General features: G+C 46.1%; 1 protein-coding gene and 1 long non-coding RNA gene across 4 annotated transcripts in view; one reads left to right on the top strand and one right to left on the bottom strand.

Annotated features, from left to right (window-relative positions):
- LOC141569759 (uncharacterized) overlaps window positions 1–12,195 on the bottom strand; it is a 74,787-nt gene extending 62,592 nt beyond the window's left edge. The window contains exon 1 of the long non-coding RNA XR_012493559.2: window positions 12,058–12,195. This is a non-coding gene — a long non-coding RNA (uncharacterized LOC141569759). The remainder of the gene's footprint in view (window positions 1–12,057) is intronic.
- Window positions 12,196–12,235: 40 nt separating this feature from the next.
- Window positions 12,236–16,366, top strand: part of HS6ST2 (heparan sulfate 6-O-sulfotransferase 2) — a 385,504-nt gene continuing 381,373 nt past the window's right edge. For 2 of the 3 annotated variants that reach the window (XM_074324367.2, XM_074324366.2), the window contains exons 1-2: window positions 12,236–12,800; window positions 13,629–14,147. In XM_074324367.2, coding sequence (XP_074180468.1) covers window positions 12,373–12,800; window positions 13,629–14,147 — 947 coding nt within the window. In that variant the 5' untranslated portion in view covers window positions 12,236–12,372. The remainder of the gene's footprint in view (window positions 12,801–13,628; window positions 14,148–16,366) is intronic. The other variant, XM_019719129.3, reaches the window with a different exon arrangement.

Here is a 16,366-nt window from a genome sequence, read left to right as displayed (position 1 = left end):
TGTTATTGGCATCTTTCTTTTTTCATATCCTACATGTTGATTGTAAAACCATCCACAGAGACTGATAGCTGTAATATATTACAGTTTCTCAACTTCAAACTAATTTCATAACAGCACGGTACAGCCAGATATACTCTGCTCCAAGAAGTAACTCAAAATAAGTAATATTCTTTTTCTTTGCTCTTTTGAATCCCTGGGTCTTTTTATTATTATTATTATTATTATTATTATTATTATTATTATTGGATAATCTATCTAGACTTTACCTCCTTGTTATCTGTTACCTGCTTCAGTAATTATCTGAAATGTCCAACCCCCTACCAGATAGATGGAGTGCCTCTCTGTATGTGCCCCCAGGGCAACCTGCACAAAGCATAGTATGAGCAGGGTAATTGTGTGTGAGCTGTGAAACCCATGTCTCCAAAATTCCCTTTTTACATCCAGAGTTCCAGCTTGAATCAGTGGGCCCATGTAGGCACAGCCTAAGCCAATCATCACATGAAGGAACTAGTCAAGGTGATGTCCAATGACTATAAGAGCATTAGTCCTTCTGTCCCCTAGCCCAAGCTCCCTTACCTGAGGAGAGAAGGTAAGAGCACTCTGTTTCTTTTTCTCCATCACTTTGGGCAAGGGGTTGTAAAGAAAGGGACCTAGCACCTTCTTCTCTCACCTGAGTCTTAGGATTCCCCTAGCTGCCACAATCAAAGGATCAAAGACAGATCCCACTCTTCCATCTCTTTCCTCTAGAGCTGTGCTATTCAGTGGTAGCTACTAACCACATGTGGCCATGTAAATTTAACTTACTTAAAATTAAATTGAATAAAAATGACTTGCAATTAAGTTGGATTAAAATTTAATTCCTCAGTCACACTAGCCACATTTCAAGTGCTCAGTAGCCACAGGTAGCTAGAGGCTATGATTTCAGAAAGTGCAGATGAAGAATATTCCCATTGTCACAGAAAGTTCTCTGACAGCTCTGCTCTGAACCCCAACTGATGCCAATATTTTATTTATTTATTTATTTATTCATTAGATGCTGATCTTGAAGGAGGACCAGCATATTGATTAGTTGCTGCGAGAAGGAAAGATATTTCAGGATGGAATTTGCAGGGACAAATGTTTATTGTTTTGGTATGGTGCAATGCTCTATGAAGAGAACATCTTTAAATCGCTGGTTTTCTGCAGCAGTCTCAATTTTATAGGCATATCCAGAAAGAAAGAACTTAGGGTATTCTTTAAAAATCTCTAATACAAAAAAGAGAAAAAAAACCTCTAATACAATCATATACAACCATATAAAGCAAAATTAAAAATGAGGTAGAGATCTGTGTAACTTTACTAACAATTGTCAGCCCAATAAACTTTAATTAAAATAATAAAAAAAAGAACAAAAAAAAGAAAGCATAGCAAAGGAGTTTCAAAGGATAGAAATGCGTAATTAAATCTTTTCTCAGATTGAAATTCAGAAAATATTTTTTTGGGGAGTGTCTTAATTGTTTGATTTAGAAAATATGATCACAGAACTGTAAAAATGATTTATTATAATTAATAATAATAACAATCTAAAGTTCATATCTTGGGTTAATATTTATTTGTTAATTTAGCAAATATTTTTAAATACCTGCAATGTGTCAGGCACTCCTTTAGGCTCTTGGGATATAACAATAAACCAACAAACACCCCTGCCATGTAGAAGCTTATGTCCTAGTGGGTAGACATAGAAAGCAAACAATAAACAGCATAAATTAGTAAATACTTGGAATACTTGGGAGTGATAAGTTGCATGAAAAAAATTGAGCACAGTAAAGAACATCCACAGTGCTTGGTGGTAATATTAGTGTTTCGGGAAGGGAGGGGCGTTAGGCATGCTCTCCTAGATCCTTAGAAAGGTAAAATCCTTGTTATGTAAGTGTACAAAATAAAGCCTAGGTTGGCCAAAATTTATATATATATAAATTTATATATGCACACATACTTCTATCATAACATGCAATTGGTAAGGACGTGGCAAGCAGGGTACTGTCACACAATATTCATGGGACTGCCTTATTGCAAGGCAATATGACAGTATCTATCATCCCTTGGTCATAGCAATTCCATTTCCAGGTTTCTGTATCAGTCAGGATAGGCTGGGTTATTTTGTGATAACAAGGAACTGCAAAATCTAGTGCCTCATAACAAAACTGTTTATTTCTATACATACACATGTGCACCAAAAGACCTGTTCTTCACAGAAGGATGAATCTCACAAACATCATGTTGAGTGAAAGAAGCCAGACACGAAAGAGTCCATACTGCATGCGGTAGGCAGAAAACTAAGATGGCCCTGCAAGATTCCTGGAGCCTGGTGTAACATACCTTTCACTAGTTATTCACTAAAATGCTAATCAAGATGCTGCTATAAAGGAATTTTCCAGATTTAATTAAAATCTCAAATCAGTAAACCTTAGGATAGGTAGGCTTGACCTAATCAAATGAGACCTTTGAAAGGACAGCATGTTTTTTGCCTGCTCGCGGAAGACGGAATCAGAGAGTTGAAGCACGAGGTGGGGGGAACATGAGAGAAGCTCTCTATTGCTGGCTTTAACGTCGAGGAAGCCTTGTGACAAGGAATGTGAGTAGACTGTAGTTGCTGAGAATGACCCCGGTTGACAGCCAGCAAGAAAACGAGGACCTCAGTCCTGCAACTACAAGGGAATGATTTCTTTCAGAAACCCGTGAGCTTGGAAGAGGACTCAAGCTTTAAATGAGAGCTCAGCCTTGGCTACCACCTTGATTTCAGCCCTGTAAGGGCCTAAGAAGAGAATCCCGCCACACTGTGCCTGGATTTTTGACCTACAGAAACTATGAGATGATTGATTTGTTTTAAGCTGTGGAGTTTGTGGTAATTTGTTACACAACACCATAAAACTGATACATAGTATGATTAGATTTACATAAAATACAAAAGCAGGCTGATGTCTCAGAATAGTGGCCACTTTTGGGGGTTATTGCCTAAAAAGGGGCACAAAAGAGGCTTTTGGAGTGATGGTAATGTTTCTTGATATGAGTGCTGATTACATGTGTGCTCAGATTGTGAAAATGCATGAAGCTGCACACTTATCCCATGTTCACATGCATATTACATTTCTATAAAATATTAGAGCATACATACAAACTATATATTTTGGTTTTTTAAAAAGCCCACACAAAAGCACACTATGTATTTTTATATGTGTATTCATCTGTGCACTTGCTTACAAAAATTCCCCCAACCTACAAAACAAACTGAAAACAGTGATTATACCAGGGGAAGAGGATGGAATTGTATGGGGTCAAGAGAATGTTTGTGTTTTCTTTGATCATTGAACTCATAGCGTTTTCATTCATGAATTACTTGGATAATTAAAAACCTAAAGGTAGAAGAAATAGTAAAGCACATGTATAAATCCAATGACTTATCTGAGAAGAGTAATTCTTGGGCAGGGTGGATACAGACATTCACCTGGGATTTGAAGAGCAGTAGGAAAGACCCAGTCATCTCTCCTGCCTTGTTCAAAAACAAGAGCTGCCCTTCCTTGGATATCTATTCTCTGCCAGGTCCTATTAAAGATGTGTTATATAAATTATCCCTCTAATTTTTCTTGCATACCTTAAAAGCTGATTAGTATCATTTCCATCATACAGAGGAGAAAGCTGAGGCTCTGGAAAGCTAAGTACTTGCCTAAGTCCACATGGCTAGTAAGGAGTAGGACTGACATCCAAACCCTCGTCTGACTCCAGAGAGTGTATTCTTCCCACTACAGTTACCTGCTCCTCCAATGGTCTTATTGATTCTTAGGCTGGTATATGTCAGGGTCTTATGATTCATTCATTCATTTTAAAACTGTGCTTTAGGGAAGGGAATGCTCTGAGTCCCTAGCACCTTGGTGGAGGTAACACCTGAGGTATTCTTCAGGTTTCTTTCTTCTCCCTTGGGCGTTAAAACACACTTCCAGGTGAGGGTGGGAAGTCTGGAAGAGTGGGTCTGATATAGAAAGGAAGATGCTGTGTCCCACACAGGGTTGACTTGCACACTTCTCAAAGTTCCCCAGGGGTGGCTGGATGCTTAAGGTGACTCAGTCTCCTCGTGAGGGCTCAGTTCAGCCTAGCTTCATGCTGCAGGCTTTACAATGTGGATTCCAGCTTGCTCTCAATATGACCCCCCTGGGTAGAATATTATTAATAACATTGGTGCAAGCACTGTAGACGTGGAAAGTGAAATCCAATCCCTGTCCAGGAGATTCCAGTCCTCAAGACATAAGGGCCAAGCCATCCATCGAATTGCAAAAGACTTTCAATGGAGGCAGCTGACTGGAGCCTGGACTTGACTCGGGAATTCACTGAATACTGGAGAGTGAGCCCGGACACCTGACCTGCGGTAATCTCTGCAAAGGCACTCAGGTTACAGAGATAAAAGGAGAAGCCTGCAGCACTGACCGAGAGCCTTTGCAGTGGGCTTCTGAGATTGGAAGGGCCGGAAAAAGACCTGCTCAGAGCATTTTACTTGGCTTTAGGGGAGTTCTTATGTTCTATTATGTGAAGAATGGTCTGTAAATATTCCTAAGAGGGTACCTTGCCTTGTCATTTCAGATTCATTTTGAGGGTATGGGGTGGGGGTGGGGGGGTGGAGGCACAATTCAGCCTGAATCTCTTACTGTCAGTTTTTAATTTGAGTATTATGCTACAAACTCTAGTGTATAATAGTGTATAAAGGAGGCTTGAAGAATAAAATAACGTCTTCATGGTGAATTTTCTATATCATACTAATTCTCCCTCGTTGTTTGACAAAGTCTGGCCATATCAGCTGTCTGGTTTTTGAAGAAGTTAGTGTTGAATAAAAATTTTACTACTCAGCCATAAAAAAAGATGAAATATTGCCATTTAGAGCAACATGGATGGACCTTGAGGGTATGATGCTATGTGAAATAAGTCAGATGGAAAAGGACAAAAACCATATGATTCACTCGTGTGGAATAAAAAAAATGAAGAAAAACAAAAATAAACTCATAGATACAGACAACAGATTGGTGGTCAGAAGAGGGGGACATGGGGTTTGGAGAGAGTGAAATAGGTAAAGGGGGTCAAAAGTATGGTGATAGATGGAAACTATATTTTTGGTGGTGAGCATACTATAGTGTATACAGATATCGAGTTATAATTTTGTACACTGAAACTTACATAATGTTAAAAACCAATGTTACTTCAATTTAAAATTTTTAAAGAAAAAATTTCAGTTGCTATCCAACATAAAATACCTCCGTTTAGGATGTCAAGGTACAAGCATCTAATGTGGATGATAATCCCATCTAGCCATATTTTATTTATGTATTTATATTTTATTTATTTAATTAAATTTATTGGGGTGACAATGGTTAGCAAAATTACATAGGTTTCAGGTGTATAATTCTGTAATACATTATCTGTATTACATTGTGTGCTCACCACCCAGAGTCAGTTGTCCTTCCATCACCATATATTTGACCCCCTTTACTCTCTTCTACTATCTTCCCCTCCCCCCCCCCATTACTTGCAGAGAGCAAAGAAAATAGTCTGTTCTGTGTTCTGACTTGCCTCTTCCTGGCAAATTATTGTTGTCATCATTGTTAGTTTACTATTGCACAGCATCTGAGCTCATTTGTCCTGAGTATCTCAGGTGGCTTAATATTTGTTCTTGATAAGAGAACCCAAAACTGTTCATTTCGTAATTCATTATCTGGCTGTCTTCCAGAAGACTCTGGAATGACAAATGTCAGTTTTTGCTTTGACTTGCTACCAAACCACTGGCAAGACCTGGAACTATGGAAACATTTAGAGCGAAATATGTCTTTTATTTTGCTTCAAGGGTGTCCTGCTCTGTCTTCTCCTGCAAAAGGCAGCTTACTGACTTGGTCTAAAAAATTAACTATCTGTTCTCCAATGGGGTTGTGGATGTTGACACAGATTGTGTTGTGGTTGTGAGGCCACATACTGCTCACTTGATGAAAGACCCCAAAATATCATGCACTTGGCACGGCAGATTGAGGGTGGGATTTGTAGCGGGGGAGAGCTAGGACACTTTTTATACAACCTCATCAACAAGCAAGGGTCTGGGTGTACCGAGCACAAGGAAAGGTGATCAAAACAGTTCTGTCAGCAAGAGGAACTTTCTGGGACCAAGACAAAAGGGACGGGTTGATTGATTGGTTTTTCCAGACTCTCCAGTGTTTGCTAGGTAACTTCTGACCACTTCAGCCCACTGTGGAATGTCCTCTGAGTTTTCACTGCATTGGAGCTAGTGCACTGGAGCTAGCTAGCTAGCATCCTTGACATGTTGCCCTCCCCTTGACTACCTCCGGTTACATTTCTAACCCTTCAGCCCTACCAGCTGCATTCTGTCTCTTCCCATTAGGGATTTGAATATTGTCTTCTGCTTCAGCTAAAATTTCCACAAGATATCTACTAAGGCAACTTTCCTCAGTGTCTTTTACCAAGATCATTGACCCACCCCCACCCCATCCCCCGCTGCTCTAATGTGGTAGCTTTCTGCATCCTAATGCCATTTGGCTAAATATGGATTTTGAAAATATGTACATAAAAAGTAAGTCCTTTTCCAGGTTTTGCTGTCAAGCCATTAAGGGCTTTAGTAGCCTTTAGTCTGGCTTTCTCTTATTAAAAATTAATTTTCATTTTGTCTGTGACATGTATGATTTTTCTAAATGAATTTTCTCTTTTCCTGGGTTATTTTTTTAAGACATTCCCCTTCAAGCACATTTGAGTGACAAATTCTTTTCCTAGGAGCAAGTTTGTCCTTGAGGCTAGCTTCCTCCAAATCCTTCATGTTGCTTTGAGATGTAATTTTCAGCTCTTGTATTTTATTACTCAAAATTAGGACTCCCACAGAGACCAGTCAGGAGATCAGCAACGAGTGTGCTGCTCTCTTGCCAAGATCCCCAAATACCAAAACAAATGGGAGACTGTGAGCCAGGCAAGGCCATTCTTATTGTTATTATTATCATTATTAAAATCTATCTAGGGCTTGTGTGTCAGCTGGAGGTCAGTTCTCAACTTTTTCCCTATCTTTCAGTTTTGACTTTACCGTCCAACTCAGTAGAAGCCCAGAAGGCTTTTATTTTCAAGATTCTGTCTTACTCATGTGATCTAAGAAAGTTTGTTCCTCAATTAAATCCTTCTGCTTTTCTGACTCGGCTACTAGCTGGAGGGTCATCTTCGGTAGCGTGTTTTTGTCCAACACAAAGGCTAGAGAGAATGAGGCCCCTCCCCAGCTCTTCACACTAGTTACAGTAGCTTATCACAGAAAGCTTCTGCTGGGATGGGCCTTAGGATCATCTAATGCAGCCCCTCACTTTACCAAGGTCAACAACTGAATCCCACAGATGTCAAGTAACTGGCCCAGGACCACCCAGTGAGCTAGAGGCAAAACTGAAACCCCAACATTGTTTTTGTGGCATCCAGCTTAGCATTCTTTCTACTTTGCCACTGTGAGCTGGTGCTGCTGCCGGTTCGGGGCTCAGTGGACCGATGGGCATGCCCAGCTCTGGTTCATGCAGGATGAATGCAAAACTGACCCTGTTTTTCAATCTGCCTGCTGTGCTTTGACCAGCTGATCAGATTGCAACTGCTCTGGCCAGATCAACCAGAAGTGAATGGAGCTGAAAATCAGTATATAGTTTAAAGTGGGGTTGGCCTTGTGACCTCTCTACTTATAATTCTCCTCTACTGTCCACCTCAGCTTTCCATGCAGCTCCTCCACTACCTTGTTATATGTTTCAGAGTATTTCACTGCAGTGATCGTTCATCCGGGTAAACATTGCCCTCCTCAGCCTCCCTTGTAGATGTCTCCTGGGAGGGTTTATGTGTACATGTCCCACTCCTCAGTCTGATTGAATGGATCAGAGGCTTTCCTCCCCTACAGGACACCAACCAGGAGAGCACTGGAACAGTACGGAGGGAGGATGAGAAAAGAGAGCAGATAAAGAAATGAGATGGGGGCAAAGCCAGTCTAGGTCACAATTAGGTCCATAGTCAGCCACCTGTCACGAAGTATGGTATGTTCCTATTGTGGTAAATATAACAAAGAACTCAAACCAAAGCTATTCAGAGTCCAAAGAGAAGAGAAATGAACAATTACAGAAGGTCTACTTTCCCAGGAACTAGACTAAGTGCTCTCACTAGATTTTGGTTAACTCATATGACAACCCAATGAGGTATCTATCATTAGCCTCATTTTCATCAATGAGAAAACTGAGGCCCTGAGAACTCAGAGAGTCCTAACTAAATCCCAGGGTGATGGGCTCTTCAAACCTATGCTTTCTCCTTTTTTTTCTTCTTTTTTTTTTTTTTTTTTCTTTTAAAGTGCTCGCTTCGGCAGCACATATACTAAAAAAAAAACAAAACAAAAAAACAAAAGAGCAAAACCAAAAAAAACCATTTGAGACTGGATTTTTTTTACTATACCCGCTTTTTGAAGGTAGCTGGCCATGCTATTTTATAAGAGCAGAAACTGATGCCAAAGAAGCGAAGTGACTGTTACAGGAGCAGAGTCTGGTCTGCTGCCTATGGTCACCAGGCCTTGGCTTACCATAACTTTAAGAGCCCTGCATGAACTGACTCTTCCATTCACTGTCTGCAAAAAGTGGGAGTTTCACTGTTAGTGAAGTGGTGGGAATCCCTCATCAGGAGAGGGGAAGTCCCTGGTCTGTATGTTCAGTCTTCCATGAACCCCATTCCTGGTCTTATCTTGCCTTTGCATCAGACATCTGTCTGGTATACACAGCACCCCGTTTTATCCTCCTCTTTTAATTCCTTGAGCCCCATGTTTTGTAAGGCTAACTAAACAAATAAAACTCAGTGTTTTGTGTGTGTGGGGATGACTGTTGAGAGTGATACATATATAACAAACCAACTTGTTTGTAATATTAAAGCTTGAATTTCTGAGCAGCGCTTTTATTAAATACTGTTGCTCATTCAGTTTGGAGAGACTCATAAGAACAGAAACAGATTGACTTAATACTTTGCATGCCTTCAATCATTGTGACAAAAGTCGCCTATTATTGAGAGTATGAACATTTTTTTAAAAAATTAGTGACAGCTAGAAAGACAGGGTTGAGCATAATGCTCAGGATCAGGAGGAAAACATATTTTGTTAGTGTTTTATGCCAAACTATAATGAGTACCAGCACTTTCTTTGACATGAAGTTTTTAGTGTTTCTGTTCCAATTTGAACAGGGGACCCTGCTGACACCCCTGTAATATAGGCCCAGAATAAGTTCAACTGCTGGTTGCCTGGTGGGATCCAAAAATGTGTGTCACAGAAAGCATTGAGGACTAGGCCTACGGCTTTCCCCTTTCATGAGGCACTGAGGGTTTGGCAGCACTATAGCCCTTGAAAAAAAACAAGAAATTAGGTGCCTTAGAATGTGATTTCAGGAAAGTGCCCTTTGAATCACAATATCAATTTTGCCTTCTTACAAAAAGGGAAACTAAGCCCAAGAACCGGAACAAAGTGGCTTCTTTATAGTCAGACAAGGTCTCATTAGTGGCAGAGTCAAGACAAGAATCCAGGTATCCGGACTCCCAGGCTGGTGCTCTTTTAAGTATCTGCTGCTGTCCTCTCAGACTTCAGTGACCAAATGGAAGTCTGGAAGTACAATGCTTAGTATGCAAGCCAGAGTGACCTTTACGCTCACTCCCAGAAACATCAACCTTTTGTAGAAACCATGGAAAGATGGTTCTGGAAAAATAATGAAACACATACCACACTGCAGACACAACCAGAAGTCCTGCTCAGACTGCAGAGTTCTCCTCATCTTCCAAGTACTGAATCCCAAACATATACACAGCCAACTCAGGTGGGTCTAAGAAATAAGGAGATGGAAAACCAGAGTCCTGACAATTCAGCCAGTTCTCTACTTTTGCATCCCACACCAATCTCCAAAATAGGTCTGATTTCTGAGTGCCAGGGCCTTTGTTATTCAGTTCCTGAAAGGAATCAGCTCCTGGGAGGTGGGCCCAGCCCAGGGTTACAAGAAGCCTTGAAACTTCCTGCCCAGGCAGTAGGCCTGGCTTTAGGAAAATGTGGCTCTTGGGACACACAGGAAGAAATCCCTCTTAACAGGGAGCATCTTCACCCCAAAAGGGGTCCTCTGAGACTCTTGAGAACCCTGCTCCCTCCAAAGACAGGTTTCTTCCATTTTTAAGAGCCCTGACATATGAAATCTACCATGAGAGAATCATTTCTTTGTTTTTCGTAACAACATGGAGGAAAGGTTTGTAAATGCAAACATCCTCCAGCAGGCTGTTGTATGTATTCACACTACAATGTTAGTGACATATTAAATCTCAGAAATGACTTTATAGCCCCATTTTGTCCCTTCTTTTGTTCTACAACTACCAACCTGACTGCCCCTTTCTCTGAAAGTCGGACTATAAGTGTGTGTGCACACACATGTGCATGTGTTCCTTTCACCACCTAAATGAACAAATTCTGATTTTTCTCTGTACTGGTTACCACCCCCGCACCCCCACCCAAGGCACTTTCCCATGTTCCAATCCCACTAATCTCTTAGAGTAGAATCTCCAGTTAGTTGCTGGGTGCATGAATGCATGACTCACCTGCTCTAGAAGTGTTTTCCTGGGGACCCCAATTAATGCCATTATAATGGCTTAATGGCAGAAGGGTCCTCTTATGGCAACCAGAGAGCCTACTGGACTAAAGAGGTTGACTGTGCGGGTGGCCAAGGAGAAGGTAAGGACAGCTGGCAAGCTGAGCTCCTGGGCCACCTCCATGGCTTCCCATTTCCCTGGCTCATACCCTCTCTGCCCTCATGGGGGGCAAGCATGTTCCACAAGCCTGAGGGTCAAGGAGGCTCTCAGGACAGCCAAGGGGCCTATTGTGTAAGTTTCTGCACTTTGCTCCTTAGTACAAAGGTACCCTCACTGTCCCCAGTAGGTTTGGGAGCACATGGAAGGGCTGGGGAAGTCTGAGGAGCGCTAAGGGCAGGGACACAGCTGTGAAATTGCCCAAGAAGGGGCCCTTCCTTAATTGGCCTGGACTCTGTCGGCACATCCAAGCTTAGAATAGCAGGTAAATAAAACCTCACATTAGGAATTGCCCTCATTTGTTTCCTCATTTTCAGTTACCCAGACGGTCAAAAGGTGGAGTTAGTCCTATTTTACAAGAGAGGAAATGGAAGCTTAGGAGGGGCAAGTGATTATCCCATGGCTGCCCAGCAAAGAAGTGATAGCTTTTCAGGACTCTGAGACCAGTCAGTGCTTGCTGCTTCCTTGCACAGGAGGGATGGAGCAGAGCTCAGCGAGAGAGCAAGTGTTCTGAAGGAGATACAGGGAGAGCCTGTCTCTGGAGGGACTTGCTCCCACACCAGAACTCTTTCCCCCACCCCCAGCACCAATAGGACTGTTCTGAAAAACTGCGGCCACCCAGGGGTCACTTCTGCAGCAGTGGGACTGAACAGAGTGGGCATTCATTCACGGAAACACCAGTTCCCTATACACAGGAAGCTCCACCTGATTAATCATATGGGAACAGTCTGAGCACTGAGTTCCTGGGGACCTTACCCTGAAGGGACATCCCCTTCTTTCCTTGCGAATCCTTACATTCCTGGTCCTGCAGGTGAAAAGAGCCTTTTGGACACCGGGGCTTGAGGATGGTCTGCACCTATTTATTAGAATGAGATGGTGCGAGGGAGTGGGTGGATGTTGCTTGGTTTCTTGGGTTTAAGCCATGGGGCTCTGCTGTGTGACATGGGGCACATCCCTTCCCCCCTCTGGGCCTCAGTTTCCTCATTTATCACATCACCTTGGATTAGATAGCCTCACTCTGATGTAGTATTTATAGCCATATATCTATCTTTCCTCAAACAAACCTTATATAAGTGAAGCCTTCCTGTAGGCATGGGGCTTGATGCTGGGGATTCAGCAGCAGGAGGAGAGTGGTATGGGTGAGTCTCTGCTCTGAAAAAGCTCACATTCCCGTTCTGTAACGTTTTTTGGTCATGCTTCTCCTTCATGCTGACTTACCTTTTCAGAAAATGCCCCCGCTTCCGTTGGAGAATGGAAATTGGCAAAGAAACAGAGAAGGTCCAATTTATGCCTTTGCGATTTTAAGGGAGGTTGAAATTACGAGGCAAAGAGGAGTGATGCGCTCACTGAAGTGACCTCCGTTTCCCCAAGACAGGAAAAAAGTCAGGTCCTCTGCTTGTGAAGTGGCTCGAGCTCTTAGAAAAGCCAGGTCTTCTGCTTGTGAAGTGGCTCGAGCTCCTAGGCGTGGAGCATTATTACATAAATTCAAGCTCGCTCCTGATCCTTAGTACCCTGAGTTGCCTGAAGGGGGGAATGGCACTGCCTGCGTGTGCAGCCCCGGCGCTCCGGCCGCCGCTGCAACCGGAGCGTGGAGCGCCCGCCCGCACCACCTGTCCCCGCCGGCATTCCAGAGTAGAGGCCGAATTGGCAGCGAGCCGGCCCGGATCAGTCGCCGCCTCAGTCCGCGCGGGCCCTCCTAGGGGTGTGTCTCTCGGATTCAACTCCCCGCCGCTTCTGGACGAGCCCCTAAAGGCGTCTTCCTCTCTGGCGGGAGCGGTGCGCGCCCCACTCTTCGCGCTGCTGCCCCGAGGCCGCCGCAGGCGGATGCGCGACCTCAGGAGACGCTGGGACCTGGGATCCCTCTGCCGGGCCCTGCTCACTCGGGGCCTGGCCGCCCTGGGCCACTCGCTGAAGCACGTGCTCGGTGCGATCTTCTCCAAGATTTTCGGACCCCTAGCCAGGTACATTTTAGGCGAAAGCCGGACTCGCGCTCACGGGCCCAGGCGTGCGGGGAGGGATGGCAGCCGCGAGGGGGAAGGGAAAGGTGCAAAGTTCCAGCTGGCCTGTGGCGATGAGGCTCGGGGGGCTCCGGAGGGGCGCGGCGCGTATTTGGCTACGCTGCGGCTCCCTCCCCGCGATTCCGCGGGCACCGGCAGCGCAGCTTGCAAGTCGGGCTGCCGGCGGACTCCTTCCCCCAGGGGAACTCCTAACGCCCGCCTCCTAGCTCACTCGAGGCGGCCTCTAAGGTGGGCAACCTAGTAAAAGCAAAAGCAAGGCTTCGGGACGCTTGGGGAGGGAGCCCGTTCCGGCAGGCGGAGAGGCGGCGGCATGCGCGCCAAGGGAACGCGGGGAAGAAGCGCCGGATAGAGTCCGGTGAGAGAAGCGGGATGGGGATGAGAGCCATGGAGCTACAGAGAGTGGAGGGAGACGTGCAGGGGCTCGGACCGGGGGTGTGAGTTGAGGAGTGGGGTAACCGGGATCCCGCGGGTAGGAAACCCCGCGAAGCGGCCCCGGAGAGCTCCGGAGCGGGGAGAGGGCAGGCAGCCAGCGGGAAGGAGTTGGGGGGGAGGGGGGTGGTGTGCGGCAGAAGCTACAGCGCTGAGCCTGCCGGGAAGGAAGGAAGCGGGGAACGGCGCCGCTGCTGCCGCTGCCGCCGCGGTGGAGTCCTGGGAGTGGAGGGGAAGGGGAAAGGGGGCGCAACGGCGGCGCCAGGGGGAGGGGGTTTGCGGGCGCACTGAGAGCGCGGGCTGAGCTGCGGGATTGACGTAACAAGCTTGGGTTTCCCCCAGCGTCGGGAACATGGATGAGAAATCCAACAAGCTGCTGCTGGCTTTGGTGATGCTTTTCCTATTTGCCGTGATCGTCCTCCAATACGTGTGCCCCGGCACAGAATGCCAGCTCCTCCGCCTGCAGGCGTTCACCTCCCCGATGCCGGACCCGTACCGCTCGGAGGATGAGAGCTCCGCCAGGTTCTTGCCCCATTACAATTTCAGCCGCAGCGACCTCCTGCGCAAGGTAGACTTCGACATCAAGGGTGATGACCTGATCGTGTTCCTGCACATCCAGAAGACCGGAGGCACCACTTTCGGCCGCCACCTGGTGCGCAACATCCAGCTGGAGCAGCCGTGCGAATGCCGCGTGGGTCAGAAGAAATGCACTTGCCACCGGCCGGGTAAGCGAGAGACCTGGCTCTTCTCCAGGTTCTCCACGGGCTGGAGCTGCGGGCTGCATGCCGACTGGACCGAACTTACCAGCTGCGTGCCGGCTGTGGTGGACGGCAAGCGCGACGCCAGGCTGAGACCGTCCAGGTGAGTGCGCGCCGGGCAGAGAGGGGTCCTGTAGTTCCAGAGTGGACCTGGGCCTTGGCAGGCGGGGCGCGGGGAGGTGCGGCTAGGGGGACCGGCGACCTAATGCGCACCTCGGCACCCCAGGGTTGCGCTCCTGCTGGGCAGGAGCCAGGCGCCCTAGCGCACCCTCGCGGCGTGGTGGCGGCCGCAGGAAGCCTGTTGGCCCTGGCCCAGGACGGCTAGTCTGTCCGAAGGTTGGCTTACTTGGTGGCTGGGAGCGCGTGCGAGGGAAGCGGCCTGGAGGCCACGAATGAGCGCCCTCCCCCCCCCCCCCCCCCGCCGGCCATTCCCCCCCACCCCCGCAACCACCAGGACAAGGTAGGCACGCAGAGTCTGCACTGGAGTGCCAGAAAGAACCGCTTTCTGACTGTAGCGTTCCTGAGTCCCTCCTGTACTAGCTCTTCTTTTCTCTGCACCTCGGTTCCTAAACCTGAAACCTACTTTTCTCTCTCTTCTTCTTTCCCATTCCCACATTCTTCCCCCCTTTTATTCTCGTTTTCTCTAATTGCCTTTCCCTCTTTCTCTTGTTCCGCTCTTGTCAGTTCCTGGCTTCTCACTCTTGCCTTCTCCCTCCGTTTTCCTGTCACTTTGCTTCTCTTCTTTCTCTTTCACTTCACCATTACTGTTTTTTCTCTTCCTGGCTGACTTTGGTCATCTCTCTCCTCCTTTCTCCACTTTGGCGCTGCTCTCCCCAGAGAGTGGGTGTCCCTCAGTCGCTGTTTGAGGACACCTGGAGAGAGCTCCTTCCTGGTACCTAGCAGGCGCCCCTCACTACTGGCTGCACGCCAGACATCCACAGTGTTTTGCGAGTACATGGCGCACCCCACGGGCCCAAGGACTGGCTGGGACGCTTGCTCTGACCCCATGTGGGGTTCAGCTTGGAGAAACCACTCATGATTTACAAAGCCTGAGCCCTAGTTCAGGGCACCGCCAACCCATTTGCTGGGAAAACTGATTTTATGAAAAGCCTGTAGCCACTACCTTTGAAGCTAGGGCATTTTCCTCCATCCAGCTGCAATACCCGGTTGCTGGAGGTCATGGAGTGCCATAAAGGTGGGGGCGGGGAGGGTGCGTTGGGGTGCACTTGCTCCAGCCAGGGCTCCCACTCTCCATAAAACAAATTTGGGCTCGGCAGAGAGTCCAGGGAATGGACAAGGTGAGTCTAGTTGCCAGGGGGCCTCCGGATTAGGTCTCACGGCGGGCAAGGACATGACCATGCTCTAGGAGGTGACCACAGATGCTCTTCATTTTGAGGCTGCTGCTGCAACCGCTGCCTACCTGGACCCTCTCCCAATACCCCCCAACCCCCCCAGCCAGTGCAGTTTCTTCTGTCCAGCTGCAGGCACATAGAGCCCTCTGACTTTCTGGTCACCATTGAGATTCAGAGGAAGCATCACCCCCTACTCAACTTTCCCTTCCCTCAGTTCACAGTGTCCTTTCTTGAGTGCTGGAATTCTGGCAGAATCTGTTGAACTTTCATTTCCTTTCCAGTGCTAACAGATTTGGTTTCTTTCCATCCTAAGAGAACCTTGGCCTCAGGAAGTTGGCCACCTCCATCCATTTTGAGAATTGTGTAAGTCATTATCACCATAAAATTCTGGTGTTTAAGAGCCCAAACAATTTGGCAATATTGAAAATAATCTCTCCTGCTGATGGAGCTTGTAGGTGTAGTGAGAGCTGGTGATATAAAAAGCTCTTTATGGCAAAAACAAAATTCCACAGCTGTGACCATGGCAGAGAAGTAAAAATGAGATGTTGGCTACTATGGAAGCCATGGCCCTGTTTAGAGGTCCATAGGGCACATGTGCCTTTGTAAATCCTTTTGGACATCTAGGTCAGGGTGTGACATGGTCTATAAACACACATTATTAATGTGGTCTGGATTATGTAATTGGTGACTGCTGTCCTCTGGCAGATTCCTTCAGAAGTTTTCCATAAGGTAACCAGGACCCCTCAAGGGGAGGGTACAACCCCTTAGATTGTCCCAAACTGAGTTAGAATTACTTGAAAAAATTGAGATTTTCCTGGTCATAAAAAGGGTGATACCACAGTGCCATCTAGTCTAATTAAAGAAGAACCACTTTTTAAAAGAGATTTATTGGATCTTACAATATTTGGAAAAATGAAATAAAATTTTCTGGAGAAACACATTGCTACTCCAAGGACACCTTTTTGTTTCA

Source organism: Rhinolophus sinicus, chromosome 18 (genome assembly GCF_057876585.1).
Source record: "Rhinolophus sinicus isolate RSI-liver-muscle chromosome 18, RSI-T2T, whole genome shotgun sequence".
In the NCBI taxonomy this organism is placed as follows: domain Eukaryota; kingdom Metazoa; phylum Chordata; class Mammalia; order Chiroptera; family Rhinolophidae; genus Rhinolophus; species Rhinolophus sinicus.
Note: the sequence above shows the minus strand (reverse complement) of the source record. Positions and strands in the feature narration are given on the sequence as shown.